The 21,788-nt window shown below is 34.9% G+C and overlaps 1 protein-coding gene across 1 annotated transcript in view; it reads right to left on the minus strand.

The window, feature by feature from the left end:
* LOC131150390 (6,7-dimethyl-8-ribityllumazine synthase, chloroplastic) overlaps positions 1-14,392 on the minus strand; it is a 34,502-nt gene extending 20,110 nt beyond the window's left edge. The window contains exons 1-5 of the mRNA XM_058101083.1: positions 14,334-14,392; positions 13,930-14,258; positions 13,703-13,821; positions 11,417-11,512; positions 8,205-8,300 (exon numbers count right to left, since the gene is read on the minus strand). Of these exons, the coding sequence (XP_057957066.1) occupies positions 8,205-8,300; positions 11,417-11,512; positions 13,703-13,821; positions 13,930-14,059 (441 nt within the window). The 5' untranslated portion in view covers positions 14,060-14,258; positions 14,334-14,392. The remainder of the gene's footprint in view (positions 1-8,204; positions 8,301-11,416; positions 11,513-13,702; positions 13,822-13,929; positions 14,259-14,333) is intronic.
* Positions 14,393-21,788: the final 7,396 nt, after the last annotated feature.

A 21,788-nucleotide genomic window follows, 5' to 3' on the forward strand; every position in this document is an offset into this window, starting at 1 on the left:
AAATCTTTCATAGGAGCTTATTTGAATGGACACATTGGAAAGGACAATAAAGGATATAAGAGGATACATGAAGGGCATGGATATGGAGATAAAAAAGAGCCTACTAATTCGATTTTAGATTTGCCTGGTCTTATAATTAGGTTATATTGAATACATATTTTACGAAAAGAAAACACTTAACAACCTTCAAGAGTGGATCAAATAAAAGTCAAATTGATTTTTTCCTAAGTAGGATGGGGGATTGTTTATCTTTTAAGGATTGTAAAGTTAATCCAGGTGAAAACTTGTCTACACAACATATAATCCTATTATTAGATATATGTACTAGGAAGTGGAAGAGAATGAACAAAATAAATTAGGGCAAGAGGACTAGGTAGTGGAGTTGAAAGGTGAAAATATAGAAAATTGTAAAGATAAAATGATCAAATAGGGAGATCGGATATTAGGGGATAAGGGAGATGCAAACAATAGGTGGAATAGGATGGCTAAGTCTATTAAAAAATAGCAAAAGAGATTTTAGGCAAATATGGAGGAAGATTCTCAGACAATAGAGAAAGTTGGTGGTGGGATCAAAATGTCCAAAAAATTGTAAAGATAAAAGAATTTGGTACAAAATATGGCAAAAATGTAGAAACATAGAAAACTATGAAAAGTATAAAGAGACAAGAAAAGATGCTTAGAAGACCGTTAGTGAACCTAAACATAGGGCTTGCAATAATTTATATACGATGCTAGATACAAATTACAAATGAAGGAGAAAGAGACATATATAAACTTGCCAAAGCTAGAGAAAGAAAGTGCAAAGACTTAGGTAAGGTAAAATGTACAAAGGACGAGATTGATAATGTCTTGGTTAAAGAAGAAGAAATAAAAGAGAGGTGGTATAGATGCTTTGATAAGTTGTTTAATGAAAACCAAATTGAAAACTTGAACGTCAAATTGACAAACTAGAAAATGACTAAAAATATGAGATTTACCCGTAAAATAGAGACAATGAAGCAAAGATGGCATTTAAAAAATGAAAATTAGGGAATCTATAGGACCAAATAACATCCCAATTGAATTTTGGAGGTCTCTAGGGGCTATTGGAAGTGTATGGTTAACAAATCTTTTCAGCACCATATTAAAAACCAAGAGAATGCCAAAGGAATGAAGGAAAAGCATAATAATATCTTCATAAAAAACAAAGGAAATATTTAAAATTGTAACCCCCATCTGGTGTGCAATGAATTTGAAGTAGGAAAGGAACCAAGAGAGGAATGGAATCAAGGTAGAAATGGAATTGCTTTTGGAATGCAATTACTATGTTTGGTTAGTAACATTGAATGACTGTAGTAATCTAGTTTCAATTTCTTTCCAACATTTCGCATTTTGTAATGGCTTTTATAATGGAATGAAAAATAAGTCATCTTTTATTAAAAATCCCCAATACATAATTATTTAATTATGTATTATTGTTTTTATTTTATAAGAGCGATTTTTATAAATTTTAATATTATTTTTATTGTTATTATTTTTTTTATACTAATTATTATCCTTAAAATTATTATTATTTTTTCCCTTATTATTATTATTGTTCTTTTTGTCACTATTATTTTATATTAATAATTATTATTACCATTGTAATTATTATCAGTTGTTATCATTATTTTCAATTATTTTTGTAATAATTATTGTCCTTAAAATAGCAATAATTATTATTATTTTTTGCATTTTTTTATTATTATTTTCCTTGTTGTTATTATTATTTTAATAGTAATAAATATTATAATTAGTTGTTATTGTTATTATAAGCATTATTAGTTGTTATTGTTTTCATAATAATAATAATAGCAATAGCAATTAGCATTATAATTATTTGTTGTTTTTTCGTTTGATTATTATTTTTTTATTATCTTCATAATAGTGATTATTATTAGTGTAATTATTATCTTTTTCTTGTGTTACTACTATTTTTTATTATTTTTATACAATTATTATGCTTGAAAATAATTTTTTTATTATTTTATATTTTTTTTTTTATTGTTCATGTTGTTATTATTATTTTACAATAATAAATATTATATTGATTGTAGTTATTATTAGTTGTTATTATTTTTTATTATTTTCATAATAATAATTACCCTCAAATTATTTTGGCCCGTTTTATTTTTAATATTGCTTTTGTTGTTATAATTGTTTTTAATTATTATTTTAATAGTAATAATTATTATTAGTTGTTATTATTGTTATTGTAATTACTATAAGTTGTTTTTTTTATAATAATATCAATTAGTGTTATTATTATTATTATTATTATTATTATTATTATTATTATTATTATTATTGTTGATGTTGTTGTTTGATTCTTATTTTTTATTATTTTCATAACAGCGACTACTATTAGGGTAATTAATATTTTTTATTGTTGTTATTACTATTTTTTATTATTTTTATAATAATATTTATTATTATTGTTTTTTTATTATTATTGCCATTGTAATTATTATTTGTAGATATTATTGTTATTTATTATTTTTTAATAATTATTGTCTTTAAAATTGTAATAATTATTATTTTTTTCATTTTTTATCATTACTGTCCTTGTCATTATTATTATTTTAACAGTAATATATAGTATTATTAGTTGTTATTACTGTTATTGTAATTATTATTAGTTGTTATTGTTTTTATAATAATAGAAATGGTCCATGATCGCATAAATTGGCGGAAAAGGATTCATATAGCTGACCCCACTTAGTGAGACTAAGGCTTGGTTTTGTTGTTGTTGTTGTTATTATTTTTTTATAATAATAATAATAATAACAATTCGTATTATTATTTGTTGTTGTTTTTGTTTGATTATTTTTTTATTATTTTCATAATAGTGATTATTATTTTATATTGTTGTTATTACTATTTTTATTATTTTTATAATAATTGTTATTCTTATAATAAGTATTATTTTTATTTTTTCCTTTTTTGATTATTATTGCTCTTTCTTGTTATTATTATTTTACTTTAATAAATATTTTCTCTTTTTTTCTTTTTTTCTTTTTTTTTTTAAATTATGCACCGGGTATCCACGTGTCCATTTTACGGTCCACGTGACTAATCCTGCGCCCCTTGAAGTTGACCCCACAACTCCAAAGGGAAGGTAAATTCAGGAATTCAGGGGCGGAAATGAGCTCAGGAGGGTTTGAACACCTGACCTCATGAGAGGCACTCCCGCAGCCCACACTACCACCTGAACCACACCCTGGGGGTAAATATTGTAGCCACTATTAGTTGTTATTGTTTTTATTATTTTTATAATAATTATTAACCTTAAATTAATAATTATTATTATTTTGGCTTTTTTATTATAAATATTGTTCTTGTTGTTATTATTATTTTTATAATAATAAAAATTATTTATTGTAATTACAATTATCATTAGTTGTCATTATTTTTATTATAATACTAATAATAATTAGTATTATTAGCATTTGTTGATGTTTTTAGAATTTTAAATGAGTCTAATTCCATGAAATGAAGATTGATTCCAGCGTATTTGGATTGGAATCATGATTCCCCCATTTGTAGGAATCATATTTCAGCTGAAATACAATTCCGTTATTGATTCTGCAAACCAAACGCAAGAATGTGATACCATCGCTGAGATTTGATTCCATTTCAGGCTGACTCCACAAACAAAAAGGGGGTCATAAATACCCAGAATCAAACTTATGATTCAAATGATGAGAATGTTAGAAAGGTTAATTGAACAAAGAATAAAGTTAGAAACGAGGGTCCCGGAGAATCAATTTGGTTTTATGCCTGGGACGCCAACAACAGAAGCTATCCATCTTTTAAGAAGGTTGACGGAAAAGTTTAGGACAAAGATGAGGTATTTACATATTGTTTCGATTGACCTAGAAAAAGCATATGATAGAGTACCAAGGGAAGTCCTTTTGGGGGTTTGGGAAAAGAAAGAAGTATGTAGATGATCAATGATATGCGCGATAGAGTAATGATCAATGTTAGGACTAAAGGAGGAGAGACTAAAGAGTTTCCAATCACAATAGGAGCACATCAGGGTTCTACTTTTAGTTCATATCTTTTTGCTTTAGTGATTGATGAACCCACTAAAAATATCCAAAATGTTGTTTGCAGATGACATTGTTCTAATTCATGAAAGTAGAAATGGAGTAGAATATAAGTTAGAACTTTGGAGAAAAACTTTAAAGTCTAGAGGCTTGTAAATATAAAAACAGAATATATGAAATGTAACTTTAGCCAAGTAGAGGGGAATATTGGAGATAAGAGAAAATCGATATTCAAAAAATTAATTGCATTAGTAGATTTTGGTAATACATAGAGTTAAAGCAGGTTGGCTAAAATGGAGGAGTGCTTCAGGCGTGCTATGAGATGGTAGAATACCTTTAAAATTAAAAGAAAAGTTTAATAGAACAGTTATAAGACCAATCATGCTATATGGTACAGAACGTTATGCAACTAAGAAGTAACATTCACAAAAAGTAAAAGTTGCAGAAATGCAGAAGCTAAGTTGGATGAGTGGTGCAACTTCAAAAGATAAATTAAGGAACTAAGATCTTTGTACTAAGGTAGGCATAGCTCCAGCAGAAGATAAGAGATGGCTATAAGACCAGTCATGCTATATCAAATAGAATGTTAAGGGACTGAAAAAAAGCAACATATACAAAAAGTAAAAGTTGTAGAAGTGTGGAGCTAAGGTAGATGAGTGGTGTAACCTTAAAAGATAGATTAAGGAACAAACATTTTCACAATAAGGTAGGCATAGCTCTAGTAGAAGATAAGAAAAGAGAGGGGCAACTTAGATGGTTTGGGCATTTGAAGCGTAAGCCAAGTAGTGCTCCAGTGAGAAGGAGTTAGTTATTGTTAGAGGTTGTAAAGGGACAGAGATAGGCCTAAAATAACCCTAAACAAGGTAGTGTGAAAGGATCTTATAGCCCTTAAGCTGGCAGAGGAAAGTGCCCTGGATTGGGTGAATTGGCGGAAAAGAATTCATATCCAACCCAACCTAGTGGGACTTAAGGCTGCTTCTTGTTCTTCTTCTTGTTGTTGTACTTGTTACATATAAGGAGACCCTATAAGGCGCTCAGCCAAGAGATTTGTGTGTCGGGCCATGAGTCCAGTGAGACTGATATGCATCTTTTTTTTCTATTGCCAAGTGGCAAGGAATCTTCGGGCTGTTCTTTTTTCCTGTTTAGATGAAGTATGGGGCCTCCACAAAATTTGAATGAGTTCTTGCTTGTGAGATATCAGGGTTTTGGGAAGAGTAGAAGAGTGAGCGCATTTTGGTTATGTGCAGCGCATGCAATTTTCTGGATGCTATGGTTTGAGAGGAACGCAAATAATCTTCAAAACTTAATCAACCCTATGCCCAGCTATGGGATAGGATTACGTTTTTTTGGCTTCTTTTTGGGCATTTTCCTTCAGAATTTTTTGAGGGTATTGCATTCTGATCTTGAATGAGATTGGAGGATAGAGCTTTGTAATTAGATACCTTGTGGAGGATGTCTTATCCTCCTCCTGTACTTTTGTTTAGTTATTAATGAATTTTTTGTTATCTAAAACAGCAAGATGCAGAAGACCAGAGAGGATCCAAATGCTGAATCATATACCAAGGCAAAGTACCATAATTCCCTCTTCCTTGAAAAGATACAAGCATTCCTTTCCATACAAAGTCCCCATACAACTGCAAATATACCACAAGTCCACAAGACTAAACCATCACTACTCTTCCCAAACTCTCTAAAACAAATATGTAATAACTCCTCCATCGAACTTGAGCAAGCTCAATTCCCCCTAAACAGCAAGTAACTCATTCCAGATCCCCCAAGAGAAAGAGCAATGCAAAAATGGTTGAAATGCATATTCTAAGATATCAAAGCACAACAAAAAAACCTCCCACAAAGGCCTCCTACTCTGCAACAGTTGTTGGTGTTAACTCTACAACAACAAAACAAAAAAACCAAGCCTTAAGTCCCACTAGGTGGGGTCGGCCATATAAATCATTTTCCACCAATTTATGCGATCACGGACCATTTCTTTTGACAGATTCATGGATATTAAATCCTTACTCACTATCTCCTCCCAAGTTATTTTAGGTCTACCCCTACCCCTTCTACTACTCCCCACAGTAACTAACTCGCTCTTCCTCACTGGCGCACTATGCGGCCTACATTGTAAGTGTCCAAACCATCTGAGTCGTCACTCCCTTATCTTATCTTCTATAGGAGCTATACCTAACTCATTGCGAATATGTTCATTCCTTAATTTATCTTTCAATGTTATACCACTTGTCCATCTAAGCGTTCTCATCTCGGCAACTTTAACTTTTTGGATATTCTATTTCTTCGTCACCCAACATTCTGATCCATATAGCATAGCTGGTCTTATAGCTGTCTTATAAAACCTCCCTTTTAATTTTAAGGGTATTCTACGATCACAAAGCACACTTGAAGCACTTCTCCATTTTACCCTAGTTTTATCAAAATGCCCCTTAATGAGACTTAAGGTTATGTTTTCTGTAAAATCTTAAGGTTCATCTTCTGTTCTTTTTCAGTGAGATTTTAAGATTCATCTTCTCTTTCTTCTTCTTTATATTTTTTTCAGCACTGTTGTTCATATCCTAAAATAAAACCCAATCATTTAGGGACTGTTTGGTACCGTTGCTGTTTTTTATTTTCTATTTTCATTGCTCTACAGTGCAGAAACAGATAATACAATGAGTTTGTTTGAGTTGCTAGTTTTCTATTTTTTATGTCAATTTTCAATTGTTAACAGAAAAACTGAAGAACAGATTTTGTGATTTTATTTTGCAATGTGTCACCACAATACTTTGGTATCAAAAATTAAAATTTGTGGATTAAATCATTCATTTTACACAATATTTTAGTATCAAGAAGTAACTTTGTGGATTAAATCATTCATTTTAATAATAATTTTTAATTAAAATCAAAATAAAAGGGCAAGTTAAAATATAATTAAAATAAAATATCCATAAAAACAATAAAAGAAAGCCATTTCAAAAATATTTTTACTTTGTTTTCATTGTCATGTACAATAGAATTGTTCTTGTAGCACTAATGAGTTTTGAAATATAATATATAAGTAAATAATTATAGTCACTTCATTCTTAGTTCTAATATTTGTAATTTGTATTCTTTTGCATTTCATTATTGTTATTTTTTAATTGTTACTAGATTCAAGGACAAAAATGTGCATTTGTTCAATCATGTCTTTAATTTGTTTTAGTTTTGGAAAAATTAGCCACACGTTGCTAGTTTTCAGTTTTTTGTTTTTGGTTTCTTGTTTCTAGCTTTGTCTTCTGGTTTTTTTTATTTACATTGATACCAAACAGCCTTTAGTAAATCAATTTAATTCCCAAGTTCTAGTCATTTGAACCCAAAACCTTAACCCTATTATAACTATCATTTGAATGTTAAAGCCACTTGTGCTTACAATCCAAAAAATCCATAAAAACCACCTTTCATTCCATGTTACAGCCAATATACCTAAACCCCCAGTCATTCCATAATTCACCCAGTAACAACAAAAAGACTTCTCTCCTAGTCTCCTATTAACCTATGACTGTAGGCAACCTTATTCTTTACTTTTAGGGAGGAGGCACCATGACAGTAAAACCCTACCCATTAAGAACCAATGCCAAGAGGGTCTAGACCACATAAGCAAACAATGGCCCTTCCTTAGGGTTATTCACCAAAATCACAAGGGAGCCAGCCATAGGCTATGGCATAACCTAGCCCCATCAAGGACAAAGGGGCATAGAGTCAAAAGCCCAAAATTAGAGGTGTGAATAAAAATCACTCATACAACCAGCCCCCAGGGATTCAAACCCAACACCTCCCATCCTCCAAACCAACCATACTACAACATGCTAACTATGCTCCACCTGGTTATGAATGATAAAAGCTAGCCATCTAAAAAACAACTCTAGGAAAATTGGATAAAGCTCAAACACTTAGTATAGAAAATTGGATAAAGCTCAAAATAGGTCATAAGTAGCTATTTGAATGTCTCAATATGAATATACTCCAACAGCTAATAAGCTATACAACCATATATCGGCTAATAACAAGACAAAAACACACCTTCGCAAACAATGATTAAAAGAAAACCCAAATAACAAGCAAACTATTTCAAAGTTTATTAGCTTCTGGGGAGGAAAACCTTACCACAGCTCCAATACATAAAATTGCTTGATATTTCTGTGACTTCCCAAGCCTTTCAGCAACAACACCAATTTCAAAACTACCGGGAACCCAAACAACCTGGTGGAGAATAACAAAAATAATTATGCCCTACAAAAATTTCCCCATTCAAAATTATAAATTCTAACCAAATTAAAAATCAAAAAACATGAAAAGCATGAAACCTCTGCATGCTTTTTAAGCTTCATCTATCTTTAAGGCCCATCTCAGCAACCTTTAAACTACAGTGGTAGGCATATGCTGACCTTGTGGTGTGGTGCCAGGTGTGCCACATGGTTGCCTGAGGGACACCACTGGTCAAGAAAAGGCATTGTAGACAAGAAGCGGAATGCATCAAGCCTCAATTTGAACAGGTGACTATTACCCAGTGGCAATCAAATAAGAGAAGATGGATCATAGTGAGCCTCGAAACAAAAGGAGTCAATGTCCACAACAAATTGAATAGAGAGGCACAAATGTGGGTGGCAAAGAATTGTGAAGCACGTGAATGAACTGTCTAGCATGTCATGGGAAGGAGAAAGAAAGTGGTTTATAATATATTGGCCCTAATAAGAACATTAATTTGATCTTTAATTTTTATGTCATTTCAGTGAGCATGGTTAATGACTTATTCTAGACTTCTTGGTAAGGGCATATGACAGAATAATACATTGTTTTAAAACCCTGACCAATGACCAAACCTGATAAAGTCACTGAGTTGGTTTAACTGGGCAGTTTGGTGAGTCAAACAAGTAGTGGAATTGATGATATTAGATTATATGTGTGGGTTATATGTGTGGGTGTTTGTCTGTTTCTGCTACAAGAGGTTTTAATGATGTTGATGCTTATTATTATCATTAAACGTTAGATAAATAACTATTAGTTTTAGAGGAATTTATAGAATAAAAATTTACTTACGGATAAAAGAGTTCAATTAATTCATAAATATTAAATAAGAGTTGGAGAGAGTTTCATTTAATTAAGGAAAAAGAGTTTATTTGATTTACCGCCAATCCCATGAAGGGGTTATAAGTGTCCTGGAAATCCAATATCCAGGGAGGCTTGTGAGATTTTTTTAAAAAACATCAGGAGGGGACACATGTGTCTTTTCACCAAACTCTAGGGGCAGTTTAGATTCATGTCTTTTTGCCAAAACTCAAGGAAAGTCAATGTCTTTTGCCGCATTTAATTAAAAAAATTGTAAGGTAAAAGAGTTCAATATTTTATTAATGCTATATATTTATATATGTAAGCGTACATGTATATAAATTACATATCTATATAGATGTTGTGATTATATATATTATTTGTTCATTGAGTTATTACAAAAATGAATCCTTGTATCGGTAGTCTTTGCTTTACAATGTGGAGATCCGGAGTTCTATCAGCACCAACTACAAAATATAGCATTTTTTTTGGGTGAGGGGCGGGCAGGTCACCGAGCCTGCCCAGTTAAGCTTAGTCACTCGAGACCAGACTCCAGTTCACATCATTTCCAGTTTAATGACATTATCTAGACCAGTAAGATGCCCATTCCAGTCCGACCAACCAGCCAGTATGGTCTGGGTTTTAAAACCATGGAATGGTATCAAAGCCCGAGGGGAGTTAAAAACTGCACTGGGATATGCGGAGGCTGATGAGATTGTAAAACTCTGAATCCAGAGAAGTGGTGGGTTACACCAACTGTGATGTTTTCTCTTGACTAATCAAAGAAAAGGCACCATAGGGTGTAGACAAGGAACAGCAAAGGACATAATCAAACAAAGGAGATGGATCCAAATCCTGCATCATGGAACTAGTGATCGAATTGTCCCACATCGGACAGAAAGGAGAAAAGCAAGTAAATTATGATATGGATACAATAAGTATCTTAAAATGAGCGTCAGCTCTTAGCTTGCTGGACAAATACTTAACATGTTAATGAGTTAGGGACTTCCGAGTTATAGCATGATACAACAACCAAAAAGCCCCATCAATTGGTGATTCACGTCTTATGAGTCCAAAAAAGATGGCACCCTAAAATGATGTAAAGTTGTAAACCACGCAATTATAAACATCCTAAAATAATGTAAAGTTGTAAACCACACAATCGTAAGTTTTTAGTAAAGAAGTCCCCTTTCTTCTAGTAGCTAATCAAGATATTTCTCTAGGTCATGGCAAAAAAGCAGTACTCTAATTATACGATACACGGTAAAACATATCAACCATCAAGGAATCCAATTGCAACATATAAAGAAAACCAAGCCCAATAGTCAGCTTCAACACTTAAGGAAAGTAAGAATTTGAACAAAATGAATTGCAAAAGACTAACAGATCATAAGTTTAACTAAATGGACAACATATTTAAAGTTGAAATGTTCATAGACATATAGACCTCCTCATGTCTAAGGACGTTGGTAATGATCCAACTCAACAAAAAGGTTAAATAGTATATTTTATTCCATTCATAAAGGCTATTGTGCTCTTTCAATTAGACAGTTTCTCACAATGAAGTTGGTTCTTCTGTCTCGATTAATCCCTACAAATCTTCCTCTTTGACAGAAATACAACAACTAATATCATATGCAATGGTCCGCTTGACAGTCATGGTGAACTTCTTTGGTGAAGTAAAGAAGAAAGCACACTCATCCAATGAACTGATTTCACTGAATAAAATTATTCATTGACTAATAAATGATGCAAGTATAATGTGATATAAAATTTAATATATAGCAGTAGGAGAAATGCACGATGCACACATAAAGGAAATGTAGATATTATTATTTTAGATTATTTTGTTTTAAAGATTACACAAGAAATAAGGATAGGGTTTTGAAATTTTAATAAGAGTTTATAAATTAATTAGTACATAGAATAAAACTTAAAAATAGTATCCTTAGTACACATGAGTTATGAAAATAAATTAAGAAATGTAAGGCCATATAGGCAATGGAGTACAATGACTTTTTTTTCTTTTTATTTTTTTTCATTTTTTTTTTTTTTGGTTAGGGGGGTGTGAAAGGGGTAAGGAGTCAAGACTGAGGGAGTACCAAAATAATATAAAAATTTTCTACTCAAATCCTACTAAAGAATTCAAGAAGAAACGCAGGAAAAAAAAAGGCTTGCACATAGTCACACAAACAGAGATTTATCATAAATAGCCAATAAGTTACCCAATATAGTTGTTAGTGATGTGAAGATTTAGGGTAGCAACATACATCAATGTCGTCTTCTCTAACTGAATATTTAGCAAAGGTTTCCAAAGCTCCTTCCAACAACCGCTTCGTCACAATCTCGTTAAACCGTGCTACAACCTTCATATGTAGAAAATGATACATACCCAATAAATTATAATAAGTTGATCAACAAGGCAAGTATTAGAAGCCAATAAATTATGTCTATGAGACAAAATCAAATTGACAAGTGAAGCTACAATCATAATCCAGAGAAACCATTTTCTAGAACCACTGTATCTCAGACATGGGCAAAAAACTCCAGAACTTCCTTGAGGAAACCATAAGCAATAGCCAATAAATCTCAAAGAAAATTCAAATGGGCGGTATTTTTGTGTGCATAAAATATACATATAAAACTGATTTATCAAAAAGAAATGTGCAAATGAAGCTAAGCAAAGTATAGGTTTTGTGCGTCTACTTCACTTAAACACCAATGCATCAAATTGCTCCACAGAGTACATTCACAAGATTAATTTTTATTTTTATATAATTATATTTGGCACATTATGAAAGCATAAAATGGAATTGGATTCTGCTTCAAAAAAAAATTTAACACACAAATTTAAAAGGGCAAATTAAAACATAAACGACTAAATTTTTTTATTTTAGAAAAAATATAGAAGATTGCATTGACCAAGAAAGAGAGAATATACCAAGAACACACACGGAGTATGCTAAAAGAACAGGGGAAAGAGAAAAAGAGAAGATCAGCAACTCAATGAACATCAAGCAAGACAGCTCGAGCAAAGCATGAATTTTTCAAAATAGATCCTGCGGAATTCTCTAGTAGTTTTAATGCGCCAGAAGATATTCCACAAAATCCTTTAGATTATAATTTCTACTTGATTTTGTTCATTGGAGAAAACTCCATGATTTCTTTCATTCCATATTACCCATATAATTGCAAGGGGAATTGCATTCCTAATGAGGCATTGACCTCTATTAAGGTCTTTGAATCTCCAGCTCCATGGCATATATATAACAGAATCAAGCATAACCCATGTGCATTGCAACAGCCATAGGAAGCAATTCCAAACATTGGATGAGTAGGGGCAGTGAGGCAGCAGATGGTTTGTGTGGTCTTCATCTCTTGACAAAAGAAACACAGATTGGCAAAAGCCCATCCTCTTTTCTTCAAGTTATCTAATGTTAGGACTTTCCCAATGATGCTGTGCATGCTAAGAAGCAGATCTTAGATAGAACAGTAGGGTGCCAAATCTGCTTCAGAGAGAACCTTTCGAACATACCTACATTGTTGAAGGCATATTGAGTAAGCAAATAGTTGTAGAAGGATTGCACCAAAAATACACCGTTTGTACTAAGGTTCCAGCAAACATGGTCAGAACTGATCTAGAGATTGTTGTATCATACAGCTCCCTCAAAAACATTTCAGATTGTTGTATCAGCGCTGCAGTTGTGTTACTTTAAAAGCAAGGGTTCCATGAGTGTATGAAAGGCCCCTCAAATTGTTGTATTCCACAAACAAGAGTGTGGACAGCAAAAATAGGCCCTTGTACTTCTCTTTAGAGATGAGGTTTCCCGCCCAATAATCCTCCTATAATCTAGTTTGAAGCACTATCGTAATTTTAATTTCTAGCTTCCTGCCAGAAGGGTTTCAACTTTGTTTTTATCACTCTCCAATGACTGTGGGAGGGAGATCCTTTGGAAGAGGCTGGGCAATGGGAAATAGTACTGTAGCCATATTTGCAACAAATAACATTTCGGCGCATGCTATCTTTTTCCACAATAAACCTCCATTACCACTTTGCTAATAAAGCCTCATTCAGCGAGTGAGCTACTTTGATGCCCTGCAACCCTTTAATTTCAATAGAAGACTGGACTCCCAATAAGTGGATGTATCCCCCCCCCCCCCACTCCCCGCCCCAACAAAAGTTGTTTTTGAATTGGTTTGATTAAAGGGATTGAAGTTTAAAATTTTGCAATTCACGTAAGTACAGAAATTTATTGGAAGTCTGACATGGATAACACACCGGCAAGAAGCAGTTAGCATAAGGATATTCTATGTGAAGAGATGCTGTGGAAGTGAGCAATTTGTGTGTGTTGAATAATTGAACTCCTTTATTTAATAATTTTAAAGCTTGAAAATGAAGAGCAATTTGCCTATGCTCAATTGAATGCCTTTTTTCTTGCTGGGCCTATGTTAAATTGAACTAAGACACTGGACAGAGATCTTGAAATCAATGTAGAGGAGAGAGAGAGAGAGAGAGAGAGAGAGAGAGAGAGAGAGAGAGAGAGAGAGAGATTGACCACAGCAAAGCGAAATCCCTCAGTTTTGGTAAGGGATCCCGTGAGATGTCGAACAGCCGCAGTCTGTGCAAATGACGAACGATCCTTGGTCCGCTCAACGGCAATGTTGGAAGGAAACCCTGGAAGAAGAAGAAGAAAAATTTATAAAAAAGTAACGGCTCCAAACGCGTATCCATGGGAAAAAAGACGAGAAAAATCGAGGGAAGCAAGAGAAGAATGAAACTGACCTTGCTTGGACGTAGATGAAGATGAAGATGAAAATGAGAAGATCGTTGACCTGTAGGAAACGGCGGGATGAAGCTGATGCGGCAGCGAGCCGGCGAAGAAGCAACTCTGGTTCGCAGCAAACGAAGCCATTCGTTATTATTAATCCAAGGGGGAGGCTGGCGAATGGAAGAAGACGACTTGGGTAATGAACAAGCGAAGATGAGCAAGCGTCAATGAGCTTTTCACTACTTAGCTAGTCTTCTGCTACCACCGGCAGCAAAGATTGCGCTGTTAGTCGTCGCCTCAGACATCGCGATGCCTAGAAAAAAACTAGCACTAGCATGTATAACTGCAAAAATCAAAATAAATAAGTTTAAACAGTAGCATTTAACTTGTAATTTTGATAGTATAATTTTGATCATACTTTTTTCTAAAAAAACTAAACTAATTATTCAACTTCAGACAATCAGGGCTATGATCAGCATTATAAAACGAAGTACAAATATTTGACTTATTTATAAAAATTGGAGAGCCCCTATTTGAGACTACTCTAAAAAAAAAATACTTATAACACTTATTATTTATAATAAGTACTTTTACAAAAAAAAAAATAGCATTTAACTTATATTACTATAAACACTTGCTATAAAAAGTGTTTTGCATAACCACTTCTTTGAAAATTGTCTAAGTAAATTTTGATAACAATCTAAGATAACTTTTTTTTGGCACCTATAAGTCACGTTATTTATTGATGAGGTCAGTTTTGTAAATATAAAAAAATTTAGCATCAGTTTATAATTTAAAAATAATTATTATGTATTATTTTATCAAATGAGTGTCCAAATAGCACTTATTTCAAATACAACCGAATTATAGCGCCCGAACCCAGTGAGGCCTAGAGTGCAAATATTTCATAATTATATCTCTGTAAAATTTTGATACCACAATATCAACATCCATAATTAATATAAACATACAGCCAACGGAAGTACCATATACTTATACAACCATACATACCAAAGGACTACTCTCAACCAATCTTACAAAAATTTTCCCAAAACATTATATAACCCATAATGTTCGAAAACAACTAAATATAACAAAATAATATTCTACCAAGCCCACTCTCGGCTAGATCGTCTAGGTCCCGGCCCAGAGCTCCTATACTCGATTTCCTGTATATCCAAAAAAATTTATATATTCGCTAGGGTGAGATACTTTTCAGTAAGATAAAATAAATTATTATCAGTGTGTGGCTAGCATGAGTTTCAGTGAAATCATACATAATATAAAATAGTTTGATAACTAACCATCTTTACATAAATTCACATATATGCGTAGAAGAAATTCCCTTTTAGACATACAATATCATCATGTATAAACCCCCATGATCGGGTTGTGCGGTCCGAATACTAGACCTAACCCTAGCTGGCCCACCACCAGGCTAAGTCAAACCTCATGTCTGCAAGTCTGATTTGTCTACCCAAACTGGTCTAAACTCTAGAGGGTACACAACCATTATGTGGCCAAATCGACTTTTCATTACCAACACTTCTATCCAGAACAGTGTGGTTGCACTATCTCAAATACTAGCTACGGTACCATGCTTTCATCATATCTGGTCCTCATGGTTCTTAAATTATATAATGCAATTTAAGTAATAAAAACTATTATATAACTCATTTCGTTATTCAATATGAAATCTGTCATGTCAAAACCTGGCGTACAGTCGTCACATCAAAACCCGGCATACAGTTGTCATATAAAACCCCGGCATATAGTCGTCATATCAAACCCGGCATACAGCCGTCATGTCACAATTTTCACATCATTTTCAGTATTTCCATCAATCAATACAAATCACATTTTCACTGTATATTACCATAAAATACTCAAATTCGATTGTACCGAAAAGTATAGATAAATCTCATGCCACATGATTTTTGACTAATAAATCATAATATACTGAACTACCCAAGAAAAATATGTTTTTGTTGTAAAACTAGGTCTAACCATCTTCATAATTTAATTTAACTCAAAATACCATTTTTATATGAAAAGAAGATGATCAACCCTATTCACTTTGGTTTTTCCCCAAACACTAATAATAATCAAAACCATAAACTTCATATGCCTGAATCATTCAGAAAATCTTATACAACGTACAAGAATCCATATACTCAATTTTAATCGCTTCAAATTCAACAAAAAACTAACATAATTCATTCCCCTTACCTGATCCTGAAAATATACCTAACAGATTCCTGAACTAAAATCCCAACTTCTGTTACTCGCCACGGGAAGTGAGCTGGCAAGCTAAGAAAGAAAAAGAGACAATCGAAGGTTGTTGAGGGAGAGAGACACGCGCAGGAGGTGAAAGGGAGAGAGAGAGTTTCGAAACCCTAGCAGAGAGAGAGAAATAAATAAAATTTCTAGAAAAAAATGAGCTAACTTCTATTTATAAGTGAGCTAGCTCGTGGGAAATCGTCGATGGTTTTCCTGAGGTTGACAAAACCGTCGATGGTTTGGCACTTAAAATGCTCTCGATTGTTGTAACCATCGACGTTTTTCTGAGATGGCCTCAAACCATCGATGATTTGGTGCTGAATCAAACCATTTCCATTATTTCCTTGTTTCTCCTTCTCTTTTATTTATTTTCTTTTTCTTGCTTCGGGTTCCTGCATCCCCCCTCCCTTTCAAAATTTTGTTCCTTAAAATTTGTTAACTCATACTTATCATCACTCCTAGAATTACCGATTTGATCACTCGACTCTAAGAAGAGTCGGTAGCCACCCACATGGTAGTCCCGTCCCAAATTTATTAATTACCCTCACTTATGGCGAGGGGAATACCATGGTTACAATAACGGTCATTGGGAGATTACAAGTAGATCAACAAAATTTTCCCAATACCACTCAAACATTAAACCTGTGACACCCTGATTTTCATACCTTTTTTTTCAATAAATAAATAAATATTAATCAAACGCTAGTCACATCAAAACTCTTATACCATTTAAACATAACCCGACCCGAAGTGGGGTACAGGATAATCAGTTCACCATATACACACTGTAACGACCTGCTCTTTTTTCACATATTTTTTTTTATATAAATAAATTATCATCACATCATACATTCCAGCTCAACAGGTCACAATCCACCTGGGCCCGTGGACACCAGAGATATAACAAAACATACAGCAGAAGCCTACGCAGCAGAAAGTATAAAATCATATACATCTCATCATAATGTGCATAACACATACCAGAGTCACTACAATTACTATCTCACAGTATATACATCTCAAAAATGAAATCTAGGGACAATTCCCACAAAACCTAACTATCCCTACCAAAAACTTACCCTTCCAAAGAGGGCAAACAACTGATCTAGATCAGCGGGGCTTTTCCCGCTCTCCTATTAGGAGCTCCTGAAAAGTTAATAAGATTTAGGGGTGAGACACCTCTCAGTAAGGGAAATAAACTAGTACCAGTGTGTGGCAACATGAGTATTCTGTGTTCTACATATACCATACATAACATATTCAATACTGTTTATCAAATCTGGGAAAACATACATATATATCAACACATAGCAGAATATACTGCATTTTCATAAACATATCTCATCTCATACACTAATAATAACATAAAACAATCCTGGTAGGTTAGCTGGCTGTTGTCATGTATTACCCCCACATGACTAGGTTGTGTGGCCCTAAGGCGGGACCTGACAATGGTTGGCCGACCACTGCCAAGTCAAACAGTAGTCTGTAGGTCCGATGGGTCTACCCAGACTGGTCCGTATACCAGGGGCAATAACAGCACACTTCTTGAAAATAACCACATCGACCATCCAATCTCACACCACTCCGTACAGCGGCGTTAACACAGATATCATGATCACGAGGACCATGGATACATAGCAACGGTACCGTGCAAGTGTTAGCCTAGACCAATCCAACCAGGTTCTGATATCATATACATATACTAAAACCGTGATACATAAATATCTCATATCATTTATTTTCACATCAATCATATCATTTCACATATATACGTGTATCATGAAAATCATCGGCCCGTACGCTGGCATTACACATTTTATCATAGCTCGGCCCGTACGCCGGCAAATCACATAGCACAGCCCGTATGCTGGCAAACCACATAGCACGGCCCGTACGCCGGCAAATCACATAGCACAGCCCGTACGCTGGTAAATCACATAGCACGGCCCGTACGCCGGCAAATCACATAGCACAGCCCGTACGCTGGCAAATCACATAACATGGCCCGTACGCCGGCAAATCACATATACAAATAAAAATATCTCGGCCCGTACGCCGGTTTTCCATCATAGAAATCCATATCGTCCCCATTCCAAAAAAAAAAAGTATTTCACAACATTTTTATACTCATGCCACACTAAACAAATTTTCTACGTATTCAACATATCATCATTTAAACAATATTTTCCACATATAAATCATATATATAAATATATTTATTTTTCCTGAAACCAGATGCTACACATATATACATACATTTTATCAAAACAAAACTAGTTTAGTTTATCCCCTTACCTGAATCCTGAAAAGCCCCTAAGAAAATCTTCCCCGTACCCACAAGGTTCTCAACTCAACACCCTGAAAATGAAAACTCGCAAAATTAAAGTTTCGTATTTTCGTACGTACAACATTTTCTATAACTACCACTAAGTCAAATTTGACTTAAAAAATCTTACCTCAACTTAGGGATGATTCCCAACGTTCCCAATCAACACCTTGGAACTGAAAATTTTCAGTCTTAAAGTTCAGTATTTTTACGCGTATATCACTTTCTTCAACTGTCAAAAATCCAAATATTGAATATAAAGCCTTACCTTGGATTTGGGATGAAATCCAACTTCGTTTCCCTGGCGATTCGCTCCGACAGACTTGTAGAGAACTTCGCCAGGAGCGTCGTGGTGGCTTTGGTTTGTCGATCCGACGTAAAACTAGCCCGGAATCGAAGAGAGAGAGAGTCGTAGGAGAGAGAGAGAGAGAAAGAGCACTTCCAAAAAAAATATCTAAGCAAGCTTCTTGAAGAAGCTTGCACACCATTTTGTATATATATATATTAATATCATAATAATCATTAATTAAAGTAAAGCTTCTTGAAGAAGCTTTCACACTTATATATATATATATATATATATACACACACACACACACACACACACATATATATATATATATATATATTTGTTCCTTATCATACTATTCATTTTACTTGTTAATTTAATTAATTAATTTTATTTTATTATTTTATTATTATATTTTTTTTAAATTTTATTTTTTTCCCGGTCACTACATTCCTCCCCCCTTAAAAGAATTTCGTTCTCGAAATTTACTGTTTCCGTAACTCGCCATCCTTCAATCAGGAAAAAGGGTCTACTCATTTTATTACCTACCCTCACTTATGGCGGAGGAATACCGTGGTTACATTTCGAGTCTTAGAAGATTACATATACAAAAGAAAATTATTCTCCCAAAACTAAAGTACTACACTATTCAACCATTACATGTACCTGCAACAGAAAACTACTTAACTATTTACATTTATTCACTCAGACTTCTTGAAATAAATGCGGATACCTCTACTTCATCTGCTCCTCAGACTCCCAAGAAGCCTCTTCTACTGCATGATTCCTCCATAAGACTTTTACTTGAGAAATTGTCCTGTTACGTAGCTCTTGCACTTTCCTATCCAGAATCTGTACTGGTACCTCCTCATATCCGAGTGAATCACTAAGCTCCAACTCATCATAATTGATGACCTGAGAAGGGTCTGGGACGTATTTCCTCAACATAGCAACATGAAATACGTTGTGAATCTTGGACAATACAGGTGGCAAAGCTAGCCTGTAGGCTACCGGTCCCACTTTATCTAGAATCTCAAATGGACCGATAAACCTAGGACTAAGTTTACCCTTCCTCCCAAATCGCATAACCCCTTTCATCGGAGCTATTTTCAAAAATACGTGATCACCTACGTCAAACTCTAAATTCCTGCACCGATGGTCGGCATAACTTTTCTGTCGACTCTGAGCTGCACTGATTCTGTCCCTGATAAGACAAACTTTATCACATGCCTGCTGAACCAGCTCTGGGCCCACTACTCGCCGCTCACCCACTTCATCCTAGAACAAAGGAGAACGACATCTCCTATCGTACAGAGCCTCAAATGGTGCCATGCCAATGCTAGACTGATAACTGTTATTATACGCAAATTCTACTAATGGTATGAACTGAGTCCAACTACCCCCAAAGTCTAGTACACACGCTCTGAGCATGTCCTCTAATATCTGTATCGTCCTCTCAGTCTGCCCGTCTGACTGAGGATGGAATGTTGTACTAAACGATAACTGAGACCCCAGAGCCTCCTGCAAACTCCTCCAAAATCGTGATGTGAATCGTGGGTCTCGATCCAACACAATAGATACAGGCACCCCATAAGAACGTACTATCTCCTGAATGTAAATCTCCGCTAAACGGCTGAGGGAGTAGCTGATCTTGATGGGAATAAAGTGGGCGGTCTTCGTCAATCGATCAACAATCACCTAGATGACATTATGACCATGTAACGTCGTCGGCAGTCCTAACACGAAGTCCATTGATATGTGATCCCACTTCCACTCCGGGATGAATAACGGCTGCAACTGCCCTACCGGTCTCTGGTGCTCAGCCTTTACTTGTTGGCACGTCAAACACTGCGCTACATACTCGGCAATCTCTCTCTTCATACCACTCCACCAGTATGACTCTCGCAGATCTCTGTACATCTTCGTACTATCGAGATGAACTGTATACAAAGATCTGTGAGCCTCCTTTAGAATAGTCTTCCTGATCTTAGTATCAGCAGGAACACATAATCTGGAATGGAACCGCAAAGCTCCGTCATCTGCGATACTGAACTCCTCCCCCTGCCCACTCTGTACTCTGTCTATCACCTCCACTAGCTCTGGATCTTCCTTCTGGGCAGCTTTAATTCTCTCCTGCAGGGTAGGCTGTACCACTAGGTTTGCAATACATACTGGGAGATCACTCTCCACCAACTCTATGCCAAGTCTTTCTAGATCCATTATGATCGGATGCTGGATCCCCATAGCCGCCAACACTGGCTCCCTGGATTTCCTACTCAACGCATCAGCTACCACGTTTGCTTTCCCTGGGTGATAACTGATGGTACAATCAAAATCCTTAATCAGTTCCAACCACATTCTCTGCCTCATATTCAGTTCTTTCTGTGTAAAGAAATACTTCAAACTTTTATGATTAGAGAAGATCTCACACTGCCCACCGTACAGGTAATGCCTCCAAATCTTCAGTGCGTGTACCACTGTAGCCAACTCAAGATCATGGGTAGGGTAGTTCTTCTCATATTCTTTCAACTGCCTGGATGCATACGCCACTACCCTGCCATGCTGCATCAATACACAGCCAAGTCCTTTCAAGGACGCATCACTGTAAATGGTATACCCCTCACCCCCAGACGGAATGATCAACACTGGTGCTGTGACTAGTCTTTGCTTCAGCTTCTGAAAACTTTGCTCACAGCTATCATCCCACTCAAATTTGACATTCTTCCTCGTCAGTCGTGTTAAAGGCCCTAACAAAGCTGAGAATCCCTCAACAAAACGACGGTAATAGCCTGTTAGCCCCAAGAAACTCCTGATCTTATGGACATTTCTCGGTCTAGCCCAATTCACTACAGCCTCAATCTTGTTAGGATCCACAGAAATATCGTCTCCAGATACAATATGCCCCAAGAACACGACCTTCTCCAGCCAAAATTCACATTTACTGAACTTGGCGTACAACTTCTTTTCCCGAAGTG

This window comes from Malania oleifera, chromosome 3, assembly GCF_029873635.1.
Source record: "Malania oleifera isolate guangnan ecotype guangnan chromosome 3, ASM2987363v1, whole genome shotgun sequence".
Taxonomy (NCBI): Eukaryota; Viridiplantae; Streptophyta; class Magnoliopsida; order Santalales; family Ximeniaceae; genus Malania; species Malania oleifera.